This window comes from Halichoerus grypus, chromosome 10, assembly GCF_964656455.1.
Source record: "Halichoerus grypus chromosome 10, mHalGry1.hap1.1, whole genome shotgun sequence".
In the NCBI taxonomy this organism is placed as follows: Eukaryota; Metazoa; Chordata; class Mammalia; order Carnivora; family Phocidae; genus Halichoerus; species Halichoerus grypus.
This window is the reverse complement of record NC_135721.1, coordinates 22,828,074-22,850,554: the sequence shown is the minus strand read 5'-3', so window position 1 is coordinate 22,850,554 and position 22,481 is coordinate 22,828,074. Positions and strand designations below refer to the sequence as shown.

The 22,481-nt window shown below is 54.2% G+C and overlaps 1 protein-coding gene across 9 annotated transcripts in view; it reads right to left on the bottom strand.

The window, feature by feature from the left end:
• The window catches only part of TOGARAM2 (TOG array regulator of axonemal microtubules 2), a 60,602-nt gene that overhangs the window by 23,298 nt on the left and 14,823 nt on the right, over window positions 1-22,481 (bottom strand). For 4 of the 9 annotated variants that reach the window (XR_013441635.1, XM_078056137.1, XM_078056135.1 and 1 more), the window contains exons 4-14: window positions 20,741-21,685; window positions 20,014-20,163; window positions 16,648-16,786; window positions 14,491-14,604; window positions 13,403-13,684; window positions 10,605-10,816; window positions 9,418-9,608; window positions 6,721-6,767; window positions 4,294-4,457; window positions 1,654-1,804; window positions 1,286-1,447 (exon numbers count right to left, since the gene is read on the bottom strand). Coding sequence is in view for 8 of the 9 variants with exons in the window: in XM_078056137.1 (XP_077912263.1) it covers window positions 1,286-1,447; window positions 1,654-1,804; window positions 4,294-4,457; window positions 6,721-6,767; window positions 9,418-9,608; window positions 10,605-10,816; window positions 13,403-13,684; window positions 14,491-14,604; window positions 16,648-16,675 (1,351 nt within the window). In the remaining variant the exon portion in view is untranslated. Of the gene's footprint in view, window positions 1-1,285; window positions 1,448-1,653; window positions 1,805-4,293; window positions 4,458-6,720; window positions 6,768-9,417; window positions 9,609-10,604; window positions 10,817-11,518; window positions 11,640-13,402; window positions 13,685-14,490; window positions 14,605-16,647; window positions 16,787-20,013; window positions 20,164-20,740; window positions 21,686-22,481 lie in introns of those variants that run through there. The other 5 variants (XM_078056130.1, XM_078056131.1, XM_078056132.1 and 2 more) reach the window with 4 other exon arrangements.

Sequence of the window (22,481 nt, the reverse complement as noted above, 5' to 3'; positions counted from 1 at the left end):
GCAATCCTTTACTTAAAGCCAAGACCAAAAGACCTCATTCCCAGATTCTCTTCTCACCTTTGCCATTGGATAAGAGTCATTAGCCAAAATCTTAGTCCCCACGGACCACCATCACCTTAAGTAAACTCAGATGACTTTGGGTCTCTGGGTCTCAGTTCTGTTGACTATATAATGAGTGGGATGGATTATATAGATCAATATCTCCGAAGTATCAACCATTCAATCACCACTTTCATGACTTCTTGCCATGTCTCTTAATTACCTGTAATTTTATTTATATGGCATTTTTCTTCAAGCCAACCCACTTTTCAAAGTTTATCTTAAAGGGAAATTTATGTCACTACCATAATATGTAAACAAATATTATTTGCCATAGGATAGGATATTTGCAATAAAAGTAAAAGGACGTTAAAAACTCCAGCTATCAAATTGTAGGCAGCTTCTGATGACTCAAGCTGGAAGGAAGATCTCTTTGTTTAAAAAGGAGATTTCCAAGCCTGAGAGGGGTGCTCAAGACCAGCACTGAATTAAGACTTTCTACTTGACAGAATCAAAGGGATAGAAAGAGAATGGAAAAGGATGAGTCAATATTATTTCTGGCACCAAAAATGGTGTTCTATTCTATCACCATGGTTGCACTACAGCCCACACTTACAGAAACTCTGAGCCAGGCTGGTTGTTTTCAAACGTTCTTTCGTAGCAAAATCTTTCAAAATTGAAATGTCAGGTGGATGCCCAATATATAAAAAAGTGAGGCAAAATAGATGTTGCTCTGGTGGAATGGGGTCAGAGCCTCCTTGTGCCTTGGCACCTTCCTGAGCATCCTAAAGAACCTTTGGATCCTGGGATCCCAGGCTGTAATCAGCCCTAGCCAACCCTGACATTTTATGAGGCAAACTGTAGGAACCCAAGGTCTTCACGGATCCCTCTCTTCCCCTTCCCGATGTTTCCAGCTACTTTCGCGGATGTTTTTCCCCAGCATCTGTGGTCCCCGTGCACTGGTGAGTCCTCTAGGACATGTCGTGCAGGCTGGGCACACCTGCCTTTCTATCAGTAATTCTAGTTGCAATTCCCTGGATCCCCAGTCTGGCCCATAGATGCTTTTGACTCCCACACTATCCCTCGTTCTCTGGCAAGGCGATCACACCTCAGACCGCCCCCTACTCTAATACAGGTAATGGGAAGAAGCACAACGGCCCAGGTCACCTTTGCTGTACCCCAAAGCATCCCGAGGCAACGCAGCGAGAGGGACATGAGTCCCCAAGGCAGTCAGTCTGGGCCCTACCTGAAGCATGGCGGGCAAAGCTGGGCTCCTGCTTGCTGACAGGGATGCTGGGCAGTGAGGCCCGGTTGGCCCGCTTCCTCAGGATGCCACCGATGTTTCTGCGTGGGCTGCTCAGCCCCGTGGGCACAGACATGGTCCTACTACCCCGGAGGGGAAGGAGGCCTGTGGAGGCAGAGAAAGTCCTAGGATGGCGCTGGTCCTGCCTGTCCTCAGCCCCAGTGTCCTCCTTTGGACATGGGCCCATCAGTAGCTCCTTGTCCAGTGTCCGGATGGGGAGCATGGGGAGCTGTGGGTAAACCTTCTCTTGCCCAGTGGTTGGCCAAGAAGTCTCCCCAGCCTGAGGGAATCGGGCCCCAGGCACCCAGTACCTTCCTTCATCAGGGCTCTCCGGGAGGCCAGGCTCTGGGAAGCAAGCTCCCTCTCCCTCTCCAGCTCCTTTGCCCTCTGGAGCAACTCCATCTCCTTCATCTGCCTCAGCCGCATCTTCTCCTGGGCAGACTTGGAGATGGTGACCTGGATCTGGCAGAAGGTCAAGGCAAACTCTGTTACCATGAGGACCCAACAGTGCTTTCTGTACCTGCATTTATTCAATCAGGAATGTGAGTGGCTCCTACCTGCCATCACTCTTCTGGGAGTGAACAAAACGACCAAGACCTTGCTCCTGGAGGGCTGCCAAACAGACCAATCTCTAACATCAGGCAGTATGTACCAGAAGGAGAGTGAGGGACAGAGGGTGACAGGGCTTCCATTTTAGGTAGGAAGGCCCAGAGCAACTCCGAGAGGAGGGGAAATTTAAGCAGAGACATGAATGAACTAAGAGAGCAGAGGCCATACAAATTTCTAGGGGAGAAGGGTGCTAAGCAGAGGAAAGCAGATGCAAAGGCCCTGAGCCTGGAGTGTGCTGGGCATGGTTGGGGGGCAGTGAGGACACTGGCTGGAGCACCCCAAGGTAGAGGATGGTGGGACACAGGGTCAGAGGTGGCAGGGGTGGGCAGAGCCATAGTGCACCGGGCCCCGTGGCCCATGGTGAGGGGTCAGACGTGTCCTCTAAAGGACACAGCAAACCACCGAGGTTCTGAGCACAGGAGTGACATTATCGGACTTCCACTGGGGGATGAGGGGTTCCTCTAAGTGTTGTTGTTTTTTATAACTTTATATTTGGGAAGAATTTAAGACTCACGAAAAGTTGCAAAACAGAACCAAGAGTTTCCGTGTGGTAGGGCTTGCACTAGCGTAGTGAGAATGAAGATGACAGAATGGCCTAATTCTGGACAGGTCCCCAAAGTAGAGCCCCCCACTTTTGCTGATATACGAGATGTGGGGCGACAGAGAAAGAGAGGAGGCAAAGGTGGACCCAAGATTTTTGGTCAGAGGATCTGGAAGGTTGGAGTTGCCTTCTCCTGCCATTGACTGGGGAAAGAGATTTTGGGGGGTAAAGATTCAACAGTTGAGTTTTGGATGAGGTAAGTTTGAAATATAATTAGATACCTAAATGGAAATGCAGAATATCAGTTAATACATACTTAGCTATATAATTTAACGGCTCCTGGAGGTCAGGGGAAGGTCTGGGCCAGAGAGGGAGATTTGGGGGTCCTCAGCATATAGATGGCACTTAATGTCATGGACCAAAACAGGTCACACTAGAAATAGACTAGAATAGGGGGGTCAGTAGAAATAGACCAGAGGCCGGAGATCCGGGCTCTGGGGCCTCCTGCGTGTAAAGGGCAGGACGATGAGGAGGAGCCAGCCAAGAAGGACTGGGAAGCAACAAAATCTGATGGAGGCAGAGAACCAAGAAGGAAGCCACGCCCTCGCCTCCCTCTCTCCCAGGTGGGGACTGCAAGAAGAATGAGCCACCAAAGCTGCTGATGGGTCGAGTTAGAAGAGACCTGAGCTGTGCTGCATGTGGGAAGGTGGAGGTCATCAGTGGCCTTGACGTGGGCCATTTCCTTGGGGGCAGTGGGACCCAAACCCGACTGTAGCGGACTCAGGACAGAACGGGTGGAGACAAGACAGTAGTTTTGTTTTCTTAAGACAAAAGAAATAACAGAGAGCTAGGATGCTGATAGGAATGGTCTGATTCTGGGGAGGATATTGCTGATGCAAGAACAGGAAGAAATGCTGGGGGTGGGGTGTGGCTGGACGAAGCTAGAAGAACAGGACACGGTGATGAGCGAAGGGGATGCTTGAAAGCGAGATGCCAGTGGGGGTGAAGTTATCACAAGGTCCACGGTCTGACCATGGGGTGAGTGGCCAAGGTGGGGTGGGCAGTGGGGTCACCTCACAGCCCTGAATTACTCTTCCTTCGGTTGTCGTGCTCTGGCGCCCTGGCTGGAGCGGGAGGGCTGCGATGCCCGACCTCATCATCGTCATCACTGGACTCTAACATAGCACATGCGTGCAGTGGACCTTCCAGGCATGTTTCTTGTACTCTCATATCTCTGCTTCAAAGACTGAGCACAGAGCTCCCTAATAGTGACTCTTCAAGTTTTAGTAAATTCATCCAGACCAGGGAAGAGAATCATCTGGACCAAGGTCACCTGAGAAGCGCAAGCTATTTGTCAGCCTGTCAAGCACAGTCTTTGGCTGATCTGCCCGAGTCAGCTGCCTCTCAGTTGCTATCTTGGGTGTTGGTTCAAATTACTCGGTTTGGTTCACCTAAGCCCCTCTGTACTCTCCACATCCTGCTTCCTTCCGAACCCCGTGTGACCTCCTTCTGCCCTCCCTTCCTCCCTCATCCCGCCCCTCAGCTCCCCGCTGTACTCTTCCCTTCACCTAACCCCCAACTCGCATCCTTCTCTTCCTCTCTCTTGTTTCTCTTCCTTTCTTTGGTCCTCACCCCCAAACCATCGACAGGTTCCAGCCTTAAGCACCAGGGAAGCTGACTCAGGGCTCTTTCTTGCCTTCCTCAAGCTGGCCCCACATTTATGTATTTCAGAAAATATGCTTGTGTTCAGCCAGCGGTCCACTCTGACCCCCACTTTCTCCTCCCTTCGCTTTCCAGATACCTTGGTACTGCTCTCCTGGTCCACTTCTTTGAGCGAGGGGCGGGCTCCTTTGGCCTGGCCGAAGGAGAAAGCTGTCAGTGTAGGAGCAGACTGAGATGAAAGCAGGGCGGGCTTCTCAGGGGTGGCAGACCTGTCTCTGACAGGCAGGGCCGAAGGTCTTGGCTCTGACGGGTCAAGAACAAGAATGGAGCTGAGGACACCCAGCACTCTGAAGCAGCACTCACTCTTCTGGGCTGCCCCTGGGGCTCTATGACCCTGTGGCTGGTGTAGCATTTTACTGTCTAAGCCTGCCATTCTCCACTGTTCTGCCCAATGCTTCCTTGGTGGCGAAACTCTACCAAACAGCGCCAGCGGGCATAGAGCAGGCTGCTCAAGGACCAACACTCTCCTGCTCTCATCTGTGCATCCATCCATCCATTCATTCAATAATTACTGCACACCTTATCATAAGACAGGGAAGGGAGGAGGCAGGGCAGGAAACGGGGTGGGTCTTTTATCTAGGAAGTTTAAGATAGTTCCTGAGCATGTCAGTCTATCTCTCCCCAGGAGGCGTGCACCTCAGGAAGAGAGAAAATAAACTGAGTCCCATCATCACACAGCGTGAAGGGACCAGAGAACTAACCAATGCTAGTCCCATCCCCTCGTTGTACGGACAAGGAAGCTGAGACCCAGCAACCTTCACATGCTCTTGTGATTGATACAATACAAATTCACTTCCAAATGATAGCAAATCAATAGTATTTCTTGGTCATTCTAGATTTTCCTAGTCAATAGATTTCAAAAGTAACATGCCTTATTATGGAGGCAGGACAGGGGTAGATCAGTTTTCTTTCAATGAAAGAGATGTTAACTGGGTTCTCCTGTCATCAATGTTTGGAGCACACTGCCCTTGGGTGAACCTGCAAGTAAGGGGTCCACTGGAATGGGGGCCACCATCTGGGGCTGCCTGAGGCTGGAAGGGGTGCCTTGAATCTGGGGCCTCCAGGAGGGCTCCCAGGTTACCCTGGACCTCTGCCCAGCCCATGCCTTCTGCCAAGGATCCCTCTGCTTGGATCCCAGGAGAAGGATTGAGGGCCAAGATAGAGGAAGGGCAAAGGCTTCATTTGCCCAAAAGTAAGGGGGTAGGGCAGAGGACACAGATGTTCAGGTGCCAGCTAATGAGGGCAAGGACTGCAGGAATGCCACAAGATTTGGGGAAGCCCTCAGCTTCAGACAATACCACATGGGCTCCTTCTATGTGGTAGGCACGTTACACGTATTGGGCAATGTTATCCCCAGCTAACGGCTAGAGGGTCAGAGAGCCCTTTAAGGACTTTACTATTTTGTATCTCCTTCCTCACCTCCACCTCCAAGAGACATCCTAGAAAGTCTTGTCTGAGCAGCCTGGCCCCCAAGCCCCCGGGGACCTGGTTCTCAAGCAGCAAGCTGGGGATGCAAACGGGAATAGTTGCAAACTGGGGTTTCCTGGCCCAAACCCTCATGCCGGCGCACTCAGGGGTAGCTGTTAAGGGACACCGTGGGTGCCAGCGTGGGTCACAGCCGACCACCCGAGGTCACCCGACTGCACCAGGAGAAGCAGCCCCCACCGAGGTTTCTATGCCAGGCCTGCCTCTTGGGCTCAGCTCGAGTCCTGAGCCTGGGGCTTCCTGGGCAACAGCTCCCCGCTTGCCAACTGACCCACTTGCTAAGCTGTCCAGAGTGACCTGCCGGAAAGCTGGACTAGGAGTCCGCCCCCTCCTGCCGGTCAGCACAGCAGCTACTTCCAAACTTCCTCCCCAGGCTCGGGGTGCTCCGTCCAGATCCCTCACCCAGCCTGCCTGGGGCTCAGCCTCCCTCCTCCCCACAGACTTAGGTCATCAGGCTGGAGAGCTTCCAGCTCCCTCTTCTGAAGCCTCTCTGTGCCCCGGCCTCCTGCAGGCCACCTGCCTCCCTAACAACCCGGATGGCCCTATTCCCCTGACACTAAGCCTTCCGGGACCCGCTGACTGAGGGGTTCATGGGATGTGGTTCAATTTCTCACTAGGCCTGGTGTGGAATATTCACCTCTACTTGCTTAAAACAGTGCAGGGGCAGCCGCCCAAGGTGTCAGAAGCAAGGTCTCTGGAGCCCCGCGGACCCACACGCACATATTGCGGGCTGCCTTCCAGGCTCTGGGACCAGGGACAAGACCCTGGCCTGCAGTCCCAGTGCAGCCAGTCACGGGTCACACAGGCTTCCCTCGCAGCTGGGCTACTGGGAAGCTCCATGTGCTGGTACCACCTTCCGAGGTGGCACGGCCCGAGGCCTCAGTTCCCCTGTCCGTAAAATGAGGGGCTCGGGTCCGAGGGTGCTCATGCCTACTCCAACCCTACTTCTGATCCCCTACCCAGCCCAGGAAGCAGGGAGTTGAATTAACAGCAAGTGGGGGTGCATGTGGGGAGTACATACCCAGAGATTTAGGGGTCTTCTCCCGAGGCCCACTCTCCCGAACCAATCTTGAAAGAATCGGGGAGAAAAAAGCACCATGAGAGATGGCAAGTAGGAGCCACTTCAGTGAGGAGCCTGGGGGGCTCCGGGATGGGGCAACGGGCGAGACGGGGGGACCCACGAAGGGGGTGGGGGCGGCTCTGTAAAGAGGCTCTTGGCTAGGAGCTCAAAGCTGCAGGAGATGCAGCTCTATCCGCAAAGTCAAGGGCAGGCCGACCGGAGACCAGACCAGGCCAGGCTGGGTCCAGACACGACGCCGCAGACCACCGCCGCTGCCCCGCTCAGGGGCCCATGGCTTCTCCCCGCCGATCCTGCCGGAGTCTCGGCCTCAGCGTGCTCAGCCCTCTCTGCTCACCAAAGTGGCCTTTCTAACGCAGATCTGATGGCACTTCCACACCTAACGGCCTTCAGTGGCACCTTGCTGCTTCAGAGTAAAGCTCACGGCCCTCGGTTTAGCACACGGCGCTGTGCAGTCCTGCTAACCTCACACCAACACCAGTGCTGCTGTGCACACCCCTTGCGGCTCCGGGAATGCCTCACGTCTCTCCCTCCTCGTCTCCCAAATTCTCCCTCAGGCTTCAAAACTCAGCTCCGGCCTCACCTCCTCCAAGAAGGCTTCCCAGCCTGATTGAGATCATTTCCCGGAGGGTTCCCCAGAAGGATGCGCAGAGATTTCAAGTTATGGCCTCTGCCTGGCAGAGCTCCCCACTGAAGAATAGATAGGCGGTTTAAATAAAAGTGTGGTCAGGGGGTCTGTGGGCTAGATGCTGCATGGACAGTGCAGAGGAGGCTCTTCCCCTGATCGCCTCCCCAGGGAGGGCAGGGAAGACCTGAGCGCAAGGACTGGTGTGCGACTGGAGCTTGAAGAACAGTAGGAGCTAAACGGGGGCCCCCGGGTGAAGGCTGGTGTTGGGGCTGCAGGGATGGGGCGGGGAGACTCTGGAGGTGGGCCGGCTCCTGAGGGCAGCACAGGAGGCCTGGGAGTGGTGGGCTGGGACAGGTCCTGAATGTCAGACCAAGGAGACTCTCTTTAAGCTGCTGACACAGGATGTCAAAAAATGTGAATCACATGGAGGAAAGGTACACAGGGTGGTACACAAGAAGGGAAGATTAGAATGCAGAGCCTAGGCGGCAAGGTGCTGGGCTGGGAGCTGTCGGGGCGCTCAAGAGGGAGCCCGTGAGTGAAAATGGAGAAGAGAGGCAGGGGCAAGAGAGGGTGGCAGCCTTCGTATTTTCTCTTGTTTACGGAAGACCTGATGGGATGTGGCAATCTGCTAGGACAGGGGGCCACGGGAGCAAGAGCCAAAGATGATGCTGAAATTGGAAGATGGAAGAGAATGCCCGCACCCCGGTGGGAGTCGGGAAGTCATGGGAGGGAGGTGGTTTGGGGGGACGTGAGGTGGCCCATCAGCGTGGCCCTGATGGTGGCACAGCCTCCCTCTCTCCCTCGGACGCCGGATCGGCATCGGCCATGAGGACACCGGGGATGCCCACCAGGAGGATGGAAACGCGGAGCCCAACTCTAGGGAGACCTGGGGCAGATGAGGGGGATGAGGGAATGAGGAAGCCACCCATCCCTGGAAGCTGCCAGTGCAGACAGGACTCCCCCAGGGGAGAACAAGGAGCTGGGCACAAAGGGCCGGGACCAAATTGCAGGAACGGCCACATCTAAGAGATGGACAAAGGAGGGCACAGGGGACACTGCCTAGAAGGTCCTGCCACAGGAGGTCAAGAAGCAGGTTTCAAGTCAGGAGGGCAAGGAAGGAGAAGGACGTGGACATCAATACCTCACAGGATGTGAAGTCGAGAGCAATGAGGGCGGAGTGAAGGCTACTGGTCTGGGGCCAGAGAGTCCCTCCAGCCACCAGCACCGCCGCTGAGGGGAGGAGGGGCCCGGCGTGAGGAAACAGAGGTCGACGGAGCGGGCACTCAGATCCAGGAGCAGGCCCACACTCCGCCGGGGCTGGGGAGGAGGTGGGCGTGTGTACAGACGGAGAGGTGAGGAACATGAGAGAAATGGCAGAAGTCAGTACAGCAGGCCCCAAAGGGATGCGAGAAGTGAGGCCTCTCTCATTCTCCCTCTGTCTGTCTGTCTCTGTCTCTCTGTCTCTCTCACACACACACACACCTGCTCCGACATCAGTTTGGACTGACCATGGGAATGTTCTGGGACATCTGAAGAGTTCCGTCTGTCCCACTTGCGAGCCATAAATCCAGATTCATTACAACACAGCAACCCTCTACCCCCCTGATTCCCAAACATTTTTGTGTATAAAGACCCCTTTTTATGTCTAAAACTTTTGTGGACCACTCCCTCCCACTTCCATACAGATACCAGATAATGCTTCTATTTTTAGTATCCATTAATTAAAATACATAATAACAAAGAGCTACCGTGAATTGAGCTCCTATTTTATTCATCACTGCGACAACCACAGACATCAGCAAGCTGGTGGACTATGGAGGCTGAGACACTGTCTACTAAGCCCAGACGCCCATCCCGCTGGGCTCAAGGATCAGTGCTGTGCGGTCCCCAGGTCTGTGGCTCATGGGTGAGCCAGGCCCTTCACGTGCCCAGGCCCCCAGAGCTCCACCCTGGCACTGGAGGCTCAGCAGATCTCGGATCTTGGAGGGCTAGATGGAGAGAGGGCTGCTTACCGTGTGCGGGGGACCCTCAGGCCCATGAGGACACCCTGGCCTGGAGGCAAGAGGCTGGGAAGAGAGCCAGGCGTGAAGGAGGAGGCCCCAGCAGACACCGCAGCCTTTGGGATGGGCGGGATCACAACGCCCCCCAGCGACTTGTGCATCTTCTCGTCATTGCAGTGCAGGTATTGTCTGGAGATCTGCACCTGGGAGCGGAGGTTGAGGGAAGGTTCTGGAGGCTCACCTCCCAGGCCCCTCACACAGGGTGGTCCCTTTTATCAGGAGCCACCTGGGGTGGTAGGCAGTGCTGGGAAGTGTCCTCTGGTTTTTCTTCCCAGCCACACCACCCTGGGACCCCCCCAGAAAGCTCATTGTTTCCTTACCACTCCAAGACAGAAGACATGCCGCTGGGTCCCCCCTCATCCCTACTCTCTTTTTGTTATTATTATTTGTTTTTCTATTCTCATTTCAGAAACTCCTACAACATCAGAGCTGAAAGGGATCTTCAAAACATCTGGTCTAATACCTTCTTTTTATAGATGTGCAAACTAGGCCCAGAGAGGAGGGTGACTGGCCCAAGGTCACACAGCCAGTGAGGGGCAGAGTGGAAACCAGAGCCCAAATCTCCTGAGTTTCAGCCCAGCCACCTTTCCCCTCTGCCACACGCCCTTGCCTGTAATGGGGACGGTCAGAAGCATGAGGAACTCTGGGACGTTTAGACCAGAGAAGGCCTAGGGATCCCCAAGTGTAGGGCTGGTGGTCACACAGCCTGTGCTCAGCACCTCTGGGGCAGCCAGCTGGATTCTAGGCCAGCTGCAAAGGTTTTGGATGCTGCGGGGAAGATGCCCCTCCCAGTGCCACCCCTATCCTTGAGGGCGGCCCTTCACACACCTCCGGAGAAGCTCAGGGCTCAGGAACGGGGCGGAGCGGGGGAGGTGGTAAAGAATGGAAACAAGGAGGGACACCTGGGTGGCTCAGTTGGTTAAGCGTCTGCCTTCGGCTCAGGTCATGATCCCAGGGTCCTGGGATCCAGTCCCGCATCGGGCTCCTTGCTCAGTGGGGAGTCTGCTTCTCCCTCTCCCTCTGCCTCTCCCCCAGCTCATGCACTCTCTCTCTCAAATAAATAAAATCTTAAAAAAAAAAAAAAAGTGGAAACAAAGACGGAAGGAGAGGCAAAACTCAGAGCAGTCAAGCCACCTTACCTCCTGGGCTCCAGGTCTCAATTCCTGGGGACCCTGACTGCTCCCAGGTGGGTCTAGGCCCTTCTCCTTGGCTCCGCCAGCCTCAGGGGTAGTGGGGATGCTCTGGATGGGAGGCATTGGCCTGGGCGCCCTCAGCAGCCTCTGAGAAGTGGCCCGGGGGATGGTGCTCCTCAGAGGAACTCCTTTGGGGCCTCCCACAGGATCCAGGGAGACTGTGCAGGAGGTGGGGGTGAGGAATAAGTTAGTCCCTGGAGCATGGGGAGGGGGGCAATTCAGATACTGGCAACAGGGCCATCGTTTCCAGGGGAGGCTGGGACTGTGAGAGCAGAAGGAGATCCACCCCGGCCCACCCCCACCACAAGGCTGAGCAAGCAGACCATGCCCATTCCTATAAACTTTGGTAAAAAGGGCCAAAGTCACCCATTTAAAATTCGGAGGCAGGCTGGGCAGGAAGGGAAACACACCAGTACTAGACTAGGAGTCAGGACAGCGGGCTCCAATCCTGGCTAGAAGCTGTGGGACCTTGGGCAAGTCTCTGAACCCCCATTCGCTCATGTGTAACTGAACGTAGGTACATCATGGGGTTATCCAAAGATTCAGTGACTTATGTAAAATGCCGAGAAAGTCCCGGGCACGTGGCAGGTGCCCATAAATTATTTCTGTTCCCCCTTCCTCTTCAGCTAAAGATGTGGGGGTACTGCTGTTTCGACACAGGGGACACTCTGACCTCGTCTGAAAGCAGACCACTCCCACTTTCAGCTCTTCTGAGTAAATTCTGTGCCCAACGGGCATCCTCCCTGCCCCCCGCCCCACCCCACTGAGAACAGCAACATGCCCCCTGCCATCCCCACAGTAAAGAGCTCAGGATTCTCTTTGTAACTACTGGCGGTGGTGAAAAAAACTTAGCATTTAACTCTCAAAGGCCATTTTGTTCCAGCGACGTCAAAGTGGTCGCATCAAAACAGCCAAGTCAAAACAGCTTCTCTGCTCCTCTGCCCAGCCTGGCTCTGCTTTGCCCTGTCGTGAATCCTGTCGGTGTGCCGAGGGGAGGGAGGCAAGAAGGGGTCACAAGCCAGGTGGAGACGGTACCCACCTTGGGCTCCATTTGGGAGGTGGCACAGAGAGGCCGACACAGCCTCCATCCAGTGCAGAGGGCCCAGCCCTGCTCAGGGGACCAGAGATCCCCATCCCGCCACACTTGCTGAGGGACCTGATAAGTTAAGATCACGTCCCATTCATACCTTGTGTAGAACAACTCCCTGTTCTTTTTCTCCTGTACTAGAACTTTGTACAAAGAGATGACATGTCTAGAAAAAGAGTTCAGACCTCTCAGGGAGGGAGTCACTGGTCTGGCAACTCCAGAGGTTGCACCACTTGGAAATTCTAAGCAAGCTTCTCCAGCACTCCAACCCCCCACCTGCTGTGTCCATACTGTCCAGCCACAGGGGGACTCCTTACAGGGGCTCCCCTGCATCCTCCTGGGCACCATCAGCCCCAGGGAGACCTCAGCAGGGGGAGCATCTTGCTCAGTGAAGAGGATGTCCCCTGCCTTCCTAAGACTTCAAGGCTTCTTATTCCTTGTGTCACTCAAGCATTCACTGAGCTAAAAAAGGACCCAGTGATTGGTCCAGGAGAAGAGGAGAGAGAAAAGGAAATGAAAATTTATTAAGTTCTACCCACAATGCCGGGTGCTGAGAATTCTGTGTACGATGTTTTCATCAAACTCTCAGGCACACAGAAGTATTAGTATCCCCATTACACTGAGGGGAAACTGAGGTTGAAGGGGTGACTGACTTGCCCAAAGTCCCAGAGCCAGCCAGTATCAGGGCTAAGATTGGAACCTGGCCTGTTTTTCTGGTTTGCCCACCGCGCAGATGAGAGAGAAATATGAAGTGCTCGCTGTTCAATTCTTTGCTCATCTATTCAACAAACATTTCTGGAGAATCTCCCTTGCCAGGCAACTCTGCCTCGCACTGAGGACTCCTCACCTGCCCTCGTCGAGAATACCGCCAAGTGCAAAATTCACATGTGAAACAAATAATCACACAAGTAAGTACACAGATGTGTAAGTACACAGCTCTATGAAGAGAGGTAAGAGAGAAAACCGGAGGGCATTATTAGAGTGTCACTGGGATGGATGCCGACTGGGGAGTGGAGGAGGCCTCTCTGAGGAAGGCTTCTGAGCCAAGCAGGAAGGATGAGTGGTAGCCCCGTGAGGAAAGGAGGGAGGTGGGGGGAGCACCTGTCAGAGTCTGAAGCCAGAGAGAGCCCACCTGCTCCAGGACTGGAGGGTCAGTGTATCTGACAGCAGAGAGCAGGGGAGAGTGAGCAGAGAGCAGGGGAGAGTGAGCAGAGAGCAGGGGAGAGTGAGCAGAGAGCAGGGGAGAGTGTGGTGCAGGCACAGGGTGAGGGCAGTCGGCCTCATGCACAGGGACTGTTCGGGAGCTTACTCTAAGCACATCCAAAAACTACGGGGTGGTTCTAAGCATCGTTGGTGGGAGCGGGAGGGAGAATATGATCAGATTGGCAATTTGGAAGGATCTCCCTGGAGAGAAGACTAGAAGGAGGAGAAGGAGGCAGGGGTGGGAATGGGGAGGTTAGCTGGGAGGCCACTACAGAGCCCAGGCAGGAATGCATTCCCAGGGAGGGCAGTTGACAGTGCCCTGGGTGGATGCGTCCGGACCAGCTTGCAGAGAACCCGGCTGCCAGCCGGACACCTACTGATCCTCACAGCCAGGTAGCCTGAGTCCCTGGCCTCAGGGTGGGTGGGAGGCAGGTGGGCAGGGCCCAGAGCTCACCTCGGGAGGATGCTGCCAAGCCCTCCGAGAGCCTCCTTTTCTTGAGCTTGTCCTTGATCTGGGTGGTGTCCCGGGCCACACTGTTGGCCTCAGACTCCAGAGAGGAGAAGGGTGCCAGGGGTTTGGACCCCAGAGACAGGGCCGCAAGGCTCCCGGGGTGGCCATTCCTGGCCTGCCAGCCCTTCAGGGGGGCATCCAACTTGAGGCCGCTGGGGTCCCCATGTCCACTCAAGAGCTGCAGCGGCTTCTCCAGCAGGACACTCGGAGTTGGCTGGAGGGAGGCTGAGGGAGACAGAGGCAAGAGTGGCTAGGCACACAGAACCCATGGTGGCACCGGGCACCAGTGAACTCTTCGGGCCTGCTTCCTTAGAACAGTCCGGCTTTGCCCCATGAAACCCGATCATTCGATGTTACCATCGCTCCTTGGGTCAATTCATTCATTCAACAGTATCTGGGAAGCCTAACCTTAACAAGATGTGTCATGAGCTACTCAAGGGAAGAAAAGGGGAGTCGATATGCAGCCCAATGACAGCACAGACATGAGGCCATAAATACTTAGAGAAGGCCTTCTGTCCAGGGACCACCATCCAGCAATCTCCAGGATCCCAACCAATCCATTCAATACACCTGACAATACCAAATGCAGATTGAAAAGAGTTCAGGTGACTCAGAACCAGTCATGCTTCCATGCAGACACCAGCTTATCCAACCACTCATTCAGTAAACATTCAGAGAGCATCTCCTATGTGCCAAGCAGTCCAGGCAGTGGAGAGATAACAACAGAATGCTTTGTGCACATAGAGGAGGAAGAGAAGGATCTGGAAAGCCTTCATAAAGTGGTGATGTTTGAACTGGGCCTTGAAGGAGCCTAGACCATGGAAGGGCCAGGGAAAACAAATACAGAGACCAGCTTTTAGAATCTCTGCCACACACATAGCTTTTTTGGAGGGCCTTGACCTAAGCCACAAGACCCACAAAAGAGGCCACAGATCCTGGGCAGCACCAGGCCCAGCGAAAGCTGACCTGGGTGCTGGCCACAGGCCTGTAAGGGGAGTAGCCTGAAAGAGGCCAAGTCCCACCAACCTCACCTTCTCTGTAAGTCTGGAGCCTGGAGTCACTTCTTCCGCCGGGGAGCGCGTGGGGCCCAGCACTGGTCCGAGGGACACTCCCACAGTACACGGCCATGGGAGCCAGAACCTTGGCTGGGGACAGAAGCACGGGAAGTCCACTGAGACCAGGACTGGGGAACAGGCTGTCCCAGCACTCTCACCCTTGGGGTCTCTGTAGCCCACCCCCAAACCAGAGCCTGGCCCACAGATGGGGGGCCCGCCACCCCCCACACCCAGCAGGCCAGGGTACCATGATCCCCACCAAATCCCACCACCCCCCTCTTCCCAGTCCTCTCGGCCTGGCTCCCCCACTTCTCCTCACACTCGCATGCCTTCTCCATCCGGCTTTGCTCCAGCCCCTCCACCCACACCCAGCTACTCCACACCTTCTTAGCCTCCTTCATGGGCTCCCCTCCTCCACACACACCCCCACCCCGCTTCGGTCCTCTGCACATCTCATGGGCTACTCCTCACTGCCATGCCTGTAATTATCACCCTCATGCAGTAACCCCTTGACCTGTGGCTTTGGCCCTGACCTCTCCCCATGGTGGCAGAGCAGAGCATCCAATTACCTGCCCAACAACCCTCTCCTGGGAGTCCTCCAGCCCCTCATCAGCATGTCCCACACTGACCCTTCATCTTCTCCTAAACCTCCCCAGCTCAGCAAATTGATTTGATTGATCCCTACCGTGGATATTTAACAAATGCTGCCTGTCAGGGACTCTGTCCCCCAGTCCCTGGTGAGACCTGAAGGCTGCTGGGAGAGACCATGAGTAACCAGCAGTGACAGTGTGGGGCCCAGGAGCCCAGCGGGCGGGGAGCCCAGGGGGAGGGGCCCTGAGCTGAGAGTCAGGACTCCCTGGGAGCAGAGAGAGGGAGCCTCGGCTAAGCACCCACTACTTTGAGAAGCCTTGCCTCTCCCCACCCGCCCCTGCAGCAGCCCAGGCATACCCCATCTTACCCTCCCCTCTCCTTGCCTCTCCCCACCCGCCCCTGCAGCAGCCCAGGCATACCCCATCTTACCCTCCCCTCTCCTTGCCTCTCCCCACCCGCCCCTGCAGCAGCCCAGGCATACCCCATCCTACCCTCCCCTCTCCTTGCCTCTCCCCACCCGCCCTGTCACATCCTGGCACAGGGACCTTATCCTATTTGTCTTTGCAGGACCCAGCTCAGGAGGCACTTGAATGTTAGCAAGCTGAATCGTTGGTCTGACACCCCCGTGGCTCCCCATCCGAGGCCACCTCAGGACTATCCATGGGGTCCTAACCCACCACCTGGAGAAGGCTCCACCAAGGGGCAACCCAGCATACCCACTCCCAGGGTGGAAGGCCTCCAGACCAGGAGTCAGGAGTCTATTCTCCTCCTGTTTCTGTCAGCTGTGTGACCTTGGGGAAATAAGTTAGCCTCTCTGAGTCTCGGTCCCCAGATCAGTAAAACAAAGGAGTTGGACAGGATTAGGGGTTCATATGGTCACACCTTCATTCTATTTCTAGATTTCTAGGTTTTTCTTAAGCTTTCAGTACTTCCCACTTCCCTATTAGAATCTAATGTCCACCAGGATCTGATGTGGCATTAAATTATGCAGTTGTCCTCACATTAATATATCAAAGCCCCAGGGTGCTCTGCCCCTAGGTAATGACCTGTGTCCTGAGCTACTCTGTCATCCCAGGGCCTCGGCTCCAACCCCACCAGGGAAAAGCAGCTCTCCACCATTCAGCACCCCTTCCATCTGTGGCAGGACCTGTGGATCCCCTCACTCTCCAGAGGAAACGGAGGTTCACACAGCTGTCTCCCAGAGGAAGAGCATCAGGCCTGGAAGCCCATCTCCTGACCCTGAGCTGGCCACACTGTTCCCCCTTCTCCTGCTCTGTCCACTGAAGAGACGGAGACACCCAGCTGTCCCTGAGGGCCAAGCCCCATGTCCTCTGACCACAAAACAGGCCAGCTCCTCAGCCGGCCTAGAGATAAAGCTCAGCTGACTTTCTAGAACACTCTGAGCCTTTCCCTGGGCCCGGGAGCCACCAGACAGCAAGCTGAGCATGGAGGGCCAGCGTCAGCCAGCAGGGAACTGGGCCAGGGCAGAAAGGCATGGCCACCTGCCTGTCTCCATCTCCCAGGCCGAGTGCAGCCCCTTACCTGGGGGGATAGCATCACGGGTGCTCATGCCCTGGGTGGAGAAGGTGCCTGGGAGGTTGTCCAGAGGCAGCAGCTACTTCCGGGCCGTGAGCACAGTCCTTGGGGATCCAGAAGGCGGCAGCCTGTAACATCCAGGGTCCTACGGTAGGGAGCAGCAGAGCGATGTCAGTACAACTAACAAACACTTTTTATTTATTTTTTTTATTTTTTATTTTTTTTAAAGATTTTATTTATTTGACAGAGAGAGAGAGAGAGACAGCGAGAGGGAACACAAGCAGGGGGAGTGGGAGAGGGAGAAGCAGGCTTCCCGCCGAGCAGGGAGCCTGATGCGGGGCTCGATCCCAGGACCCTGGGATCATGACCTGAGCCAAAGGCAGACGCTTAACGACTGAGCCACCTAGGCGCCCTAACAAACACTTTTTAAATGACTTTGCAGGAAGCCCTTCAGGAGCCCAAGTATTCTTGGAGTGAGGAAATCTGCTGCTGGATCAAAGGACACCTCTTTTTTGACACCCTGCCTCTCCGAGACGCTCCAAGTTTTGCAGGTGCCAAGGCTGTACCACGTGAGCAGACCTATAGATGAAGAGTGTCACCAAGCCCACTAAGCTGGCTTCACCTGTGGCTTTGACAAGGACACCTTAGGGTCTCCAGGGAAGGTGGAACTGATCAAGGCGGAGTCTGACACCTTCTTTCTCCTTTAGTTTCTATTTTCTTCAAAATCCCATTTCCTCTGCCTGCTGCCCCGGAAGCTCCTGACGAATGTCGAGCTTTGTGACTCTGCTTATCACTCGGGTATGTGGCAGGGTCTCTCCCCAGAAACCAGCTCTCTAGTTTTCTCTCGGATGTGCCAAGCTCTATCTGCATGAAGTTCTTGGCCCACATGCCAACCAAGCCATACACTTCTGACCCTGTCAGAGAGTCATTTCATTGTCCTGTGGCCAACTGCTTGATCACGTCAAGCCTCTTCTTGATCCCCCTTAAACCTCTGGGGTCAGTCATCTGCTCTTGCTCGGGACCTAACTTCATTCTCTTTCCATGTGACAAGGGTCTCACCACAGACTCTACAACTTCACACCGTTTTATAGTCTTTGTTGAGACAAAGGTGACCCATTTTCACCCTGACAGATGGGAGGTGGATGGCCAGAGCCAATCAGTGACAAAATCAGGGGTAAAGGCCACATCTCCCAATCTCTACTCTGGAGTAGCTCCCTTGAGATATCATCTGGGGACAGGGCAAGATGCAGTGCCAACTTCCTTTTGCTGAGCAGCAAATCCCAACTCAGAAACTGAGAAAACCTGCCTTCTGTCTGGAAGCCAGCCTGCCACCATCCCCACCCCAGCCCCAGAAGGCAGAGCAGCTCCTAGCAACACTTCTAGCCCCAACAGAGGTTCCAGCCCAGCCTTTGCCCGGTCTCTCTGCTTATGTCCTCAAGCACTCAGATTCTCTGTCCGAGGAGAATTTTCCTCACAACTCCCTATGTGCTGACTACTAGGATAAGTATTTGGCCACAAGGGAATGTCGGTGAGACACAGTACTTCTACCGAGCAAGGTGGTGGAAGACTACTCCCCAGGTCTCAACACCCCGCCCCTCACCCCAGTGAGCTGGCAAAGAGACTCAAGAGATTGGCAAGGCAGCTGCCAGCAAAGCCCAGCAGGAATGTTCCAGGCAGGGACACACCATCCACAGCTGAATTAAAGCAAACAAGCTAGAGTCCAGGCTTTGTGGATAGTGAGAGCTGCAGGCCCCATAGACTCCTGCTACCATATCTAACCAGAGCATCGGCTTTCTATGCGAATTATATGCAGAGAAGTGATACTTAGCTACAGCCCTTGTTCTCAACTGTGGCTGCTGATCAGAATCACCTGGGAACTGATAAAAATGACAGATTCCAAGGCCCCACCTCCGGCCCCTACTGAATCAGAGTCTTCTAGGGAGCAAGCCACGGGGATCTGTTTTGTTTCTTTTTCTTAGCTTGCCAGGGCAACCCAGCAGGCAGACCCCCTCTTGGGCCTGCTCCTGACTGTGTCAACACGTTTGACCCCTCAGGCAGGCCCTCAGGGTCTGTGTGCAGGACCTCCCAGGCACTTGCCCAAGGGGAGGTGGCCACAGCTGCAAATGGACGAACAACCACGTCTTATGTCCTATGTGAGAACAACGGGCGGCACCTCCCCAGGGAAATCATGGAGGCCCACGACCTGGTAGGAACTTTAAAATCCATGTACAAACTCTAAAAACCAAGATCAGAAATTCCAGCCCCAGTGTGGATAGAACTTTGGGGTTTAGAATCAGCCGGACTTAGCACCTGACCCCCAAGACACAATCCACTGAGCCCCCATTTGCACCTGGCACTGTTCTGTTCTGGGCACCGAGGAGTGACTGTTCCCTATTGGAACAGCCGACCCCTGACCTAAAGGGCTAATAGCCAGTGGGTTCTGGAGACCAGGATTCTGTCCTCAGTCCCTGAGGCTCTGCCCAAGGTAGCTGGCTCCTCCACCCTTGGCCTCGGTTTTCCAGCTTCGGGAGTGGAGTGGCCCAAGGTAACTGACCGCCGTCCAGTCCTTCCACTAAAGCTGACATGGCGACTGGCACCACGGGAATGAAAAAGGTGACGGAAGGGACTCAGGTTTCAAGTGGAAAGGAAATAAAGCTAGAACTGGCCCAGTAAAGAACGTCAGCCCCAGGGACAAAATCCCAGTCACCCCTGTGGCCACAGAGAGGTCCTGGAGGGGATGGGCCCCCGATCCCGAGATGCAGCCCCACCTGCCCCCCCTCCCAGGGGCTGCCACACATGTAGCATCCCTCGTGGGGCCATGACACTACCCACTCCTCCTTTTAGAGGCCTCCGAGGACATGGGTTCCAAAAAGTCAGAGTTTGCGCCTCCTCAGACGAGCTGGGTGGGAACAGTGGTGCCATGTCAAGATGGGTAGAGAAGGGGAATGGGGCAAAGATGGCAGAGTGAACAAACCTAGGTTTTGAGCCCAAAAATGTCCCCCACCAAAACATTCTCTCTCTGAAGAGAGGCCTCAGATGGGCACCCTTCCCACTTGCCCCACTCATATTAACTCTAATTCCTCTGAGCTTTGGTTTCTTCATCTGAAAAAAATGTCCTATCCAAGGGTTTGGTCGGGATTAAGTGAAGTGTGAAAAGAATTCAGCACCTTTGCTGGTAGATAGTAAGATCAGGTGCAGACTCTTCCTCTCCCTGCGCCCGCCCACACGCCATCTTTAAAGTTATGATGGGCCAGCCCTCCATCCCTATAAGACAGACAGGGTGACATGGGTGCCCCTTATGTAGAGGAGACAGACATGTCCATAGAGTCAGAGGCTCAAACCGGCCGGGCCGGGCCCTCCTGCAGTTCTCACCTGGGATGCTGTGCTGTGAAGTGAATGCCCACCGTGACACCAGGCAGAGCACAGGGGGTCCTGGGCAGAGACGGGCACAGGGGAGACCCGCAGAGCTGTCTGACTAGGCGGCTGGAGACCCGCCACAGGAGAGCATCATCCTCGCTGGGCCTGTAAGGAAGCAGAGTCTAGATGGCGAGGGAAACAGGAAAGGCCTCACAGGCTGAGAAAACAGTCTGAGTAGAGGCATGGAGGAACAAACAGGCTGTGAGGTTGGGGTTTGGCAGAAGGACCCGAGGCTGAGAAGGCGGAGAGCCGGTGTGGGGAGGGAAGGGAACTCTAAAGAGCTTTTGAAGAGAGGAAATGACATTATCTGACTCCTGAGGCTGGTAGTCCCAGGAGCCATCTCCACCAAAACCAGGAGACTGATCCCCACACCCACCAGGCCCCCCAGGAGAGGCACCCAAGGCCCCCTACTCAGGCTCCTGGCTCCAGCAGTGACTGGCACGCGGGCCAGCAGGAAGACAGTTCACAGATGACATGCCCCCCCCAACCATAAGTGCCCCCTTCCGGAGCCCCTTCACCAGCTCTGGAGCTACACCCACTGACTGCAGATGCCACCTCCCTGCCACAATAGGATCAGGTGGGGTCAATGCTCCTGGAACCTTCTGTGCTCCAGACAGCAGGATGTGCTTCAGCTAGCAGGGCTATGGGACTGTAAAGAAATACGAAGTGCCAAACACAGTACCTGGCACATAGTAAGAGCTCCATGACTGCTTGCAGCACGCATGAATGAAGAAATGAAAATTATAACCCCAAATGTCGAAATTATAGACAGTCTTGTTGAGAAGAAACAAGGGATGGGAACTAACATTTCTTAATTCCATGCTGCTTTGCACCAGGCACGGTGCTAGGTGCGGCCACACATCATGCCATTTAGCTTTTGAAATAGAGCAACAAGGCAGATGTTATTGTCCTCATCTTATGCCTAAGAAGACTGGGGCTCAGGGAGGTTAAGTAGCTGGATGGAGGCCACCGAGCTGGCCAGTGGAGGCATCGGGGCTGACGTTCTCTGCTGCTAGAAGCAGAAGAACACAGTACTGCACAGTGGACAACAGCCCTGCATTAAATTCCACCGCCTACCGGCTGCGAGACTTCACACACAACACGTTACTAGACCTGAGCTTCCGTTTAACTGCAAAAGGGAAATAATAATGCCTTTCTCACAAGGTTACTGAGCATTCAATAAAATACGAAAAGCATCTCAAATCATCTGGCCCCTAAGCAGAACTCAACAAATGGGGGCTATTAATATTATTAATAACGATCTTAGTGTATGTGTTAAGATGTGCGAGAAGAGGGAAAATATCCTTTTTGAAAGCTTTTGGGGCAAGAAGCTCCAGAGGCCTGGTTGAGGCTGGGTGGCAGAATGAGGTGCCACCTGGCAGATGACCTTCATTGCGGAAGTTTTCCGGGGCGAGCAGGAGGCAGCGGACAGGCTGGGGCAGGACCCTTAGAAGAGCAGCTCAAGGGGCGCCTGGGTGGCTCAGTCGTTAAGCGTCTGGCTTCGGCTCAGGTCATGATCCCAGGGTCCTGGGATCGAGCCCCACATCGGGCTCTCCGCTCAGCAGGGAGCCTGCTTCTCCCTCTCCCACTCCCCCTGCTTGTGTTCCCTCTCTTGCTGTGTTTCTCTCTGTCAAATAAAAATAAATAAAATCTTTAAAAAAAAAAAAAGAAGAGCAGCTCAAGTATCACCTTGCTGGGAAATGCTCCAAGAGAGCCCTTCTTACCAGAACAGAGTCTGTTAAGGAGGCAGTTAGCACCTGCATCTTAATGACTTTCCGGGACAGGGTGGATCTCATGGTCGAGAGCCCAAAGCAAAACTTCTCGACCATTTTTATTCCCATCACAGCTGAGGAAGGTGGTCTTCCATTTGCAATAGTTCAGTGTGTGTGTGTTGAGGGAGGAAGGAGAGAGCTGCCTCTATGTCTAGGGCTGTGACATTCAAAATAGTCCCCCACCTCCCAGGAATTCTGATATGAGAATCATTGGTCTAGAAGACATGGGAAGGCCTCTGGTTGAGAAAAAGTTTTATTTAAGCTCTGTTTGGAAAACAATGACAGTAAGTGACCAGCACAGCTGCCTTGTGTGATTGTTCAGGTTGGGCACTGCACAAGGCATCATAATTAAAGAGACATCATTCACACTGCAGACACTACAGATTTTCACATTTACTGCCCTTCTCTGATGAATAGAAGTAAAGTGCCTTGATAAAGAGGTGTCTTTTTCTAACTCACACCAAGGCACTGGATGAGCAGTGGTGGCCCTACTGAAAAGGGTATGTGACATATCCATAAATTTCCAAAATTCAAAATCTTCTGAGCCTGCCCCGCTTTTGTGTATCATCTTGATGCAAATATAAATTAGAAATCAGAACATGTGCTAGTAATTCAACAAAGCTTCACATGGTGGGGATAAGAGGAGCCTTC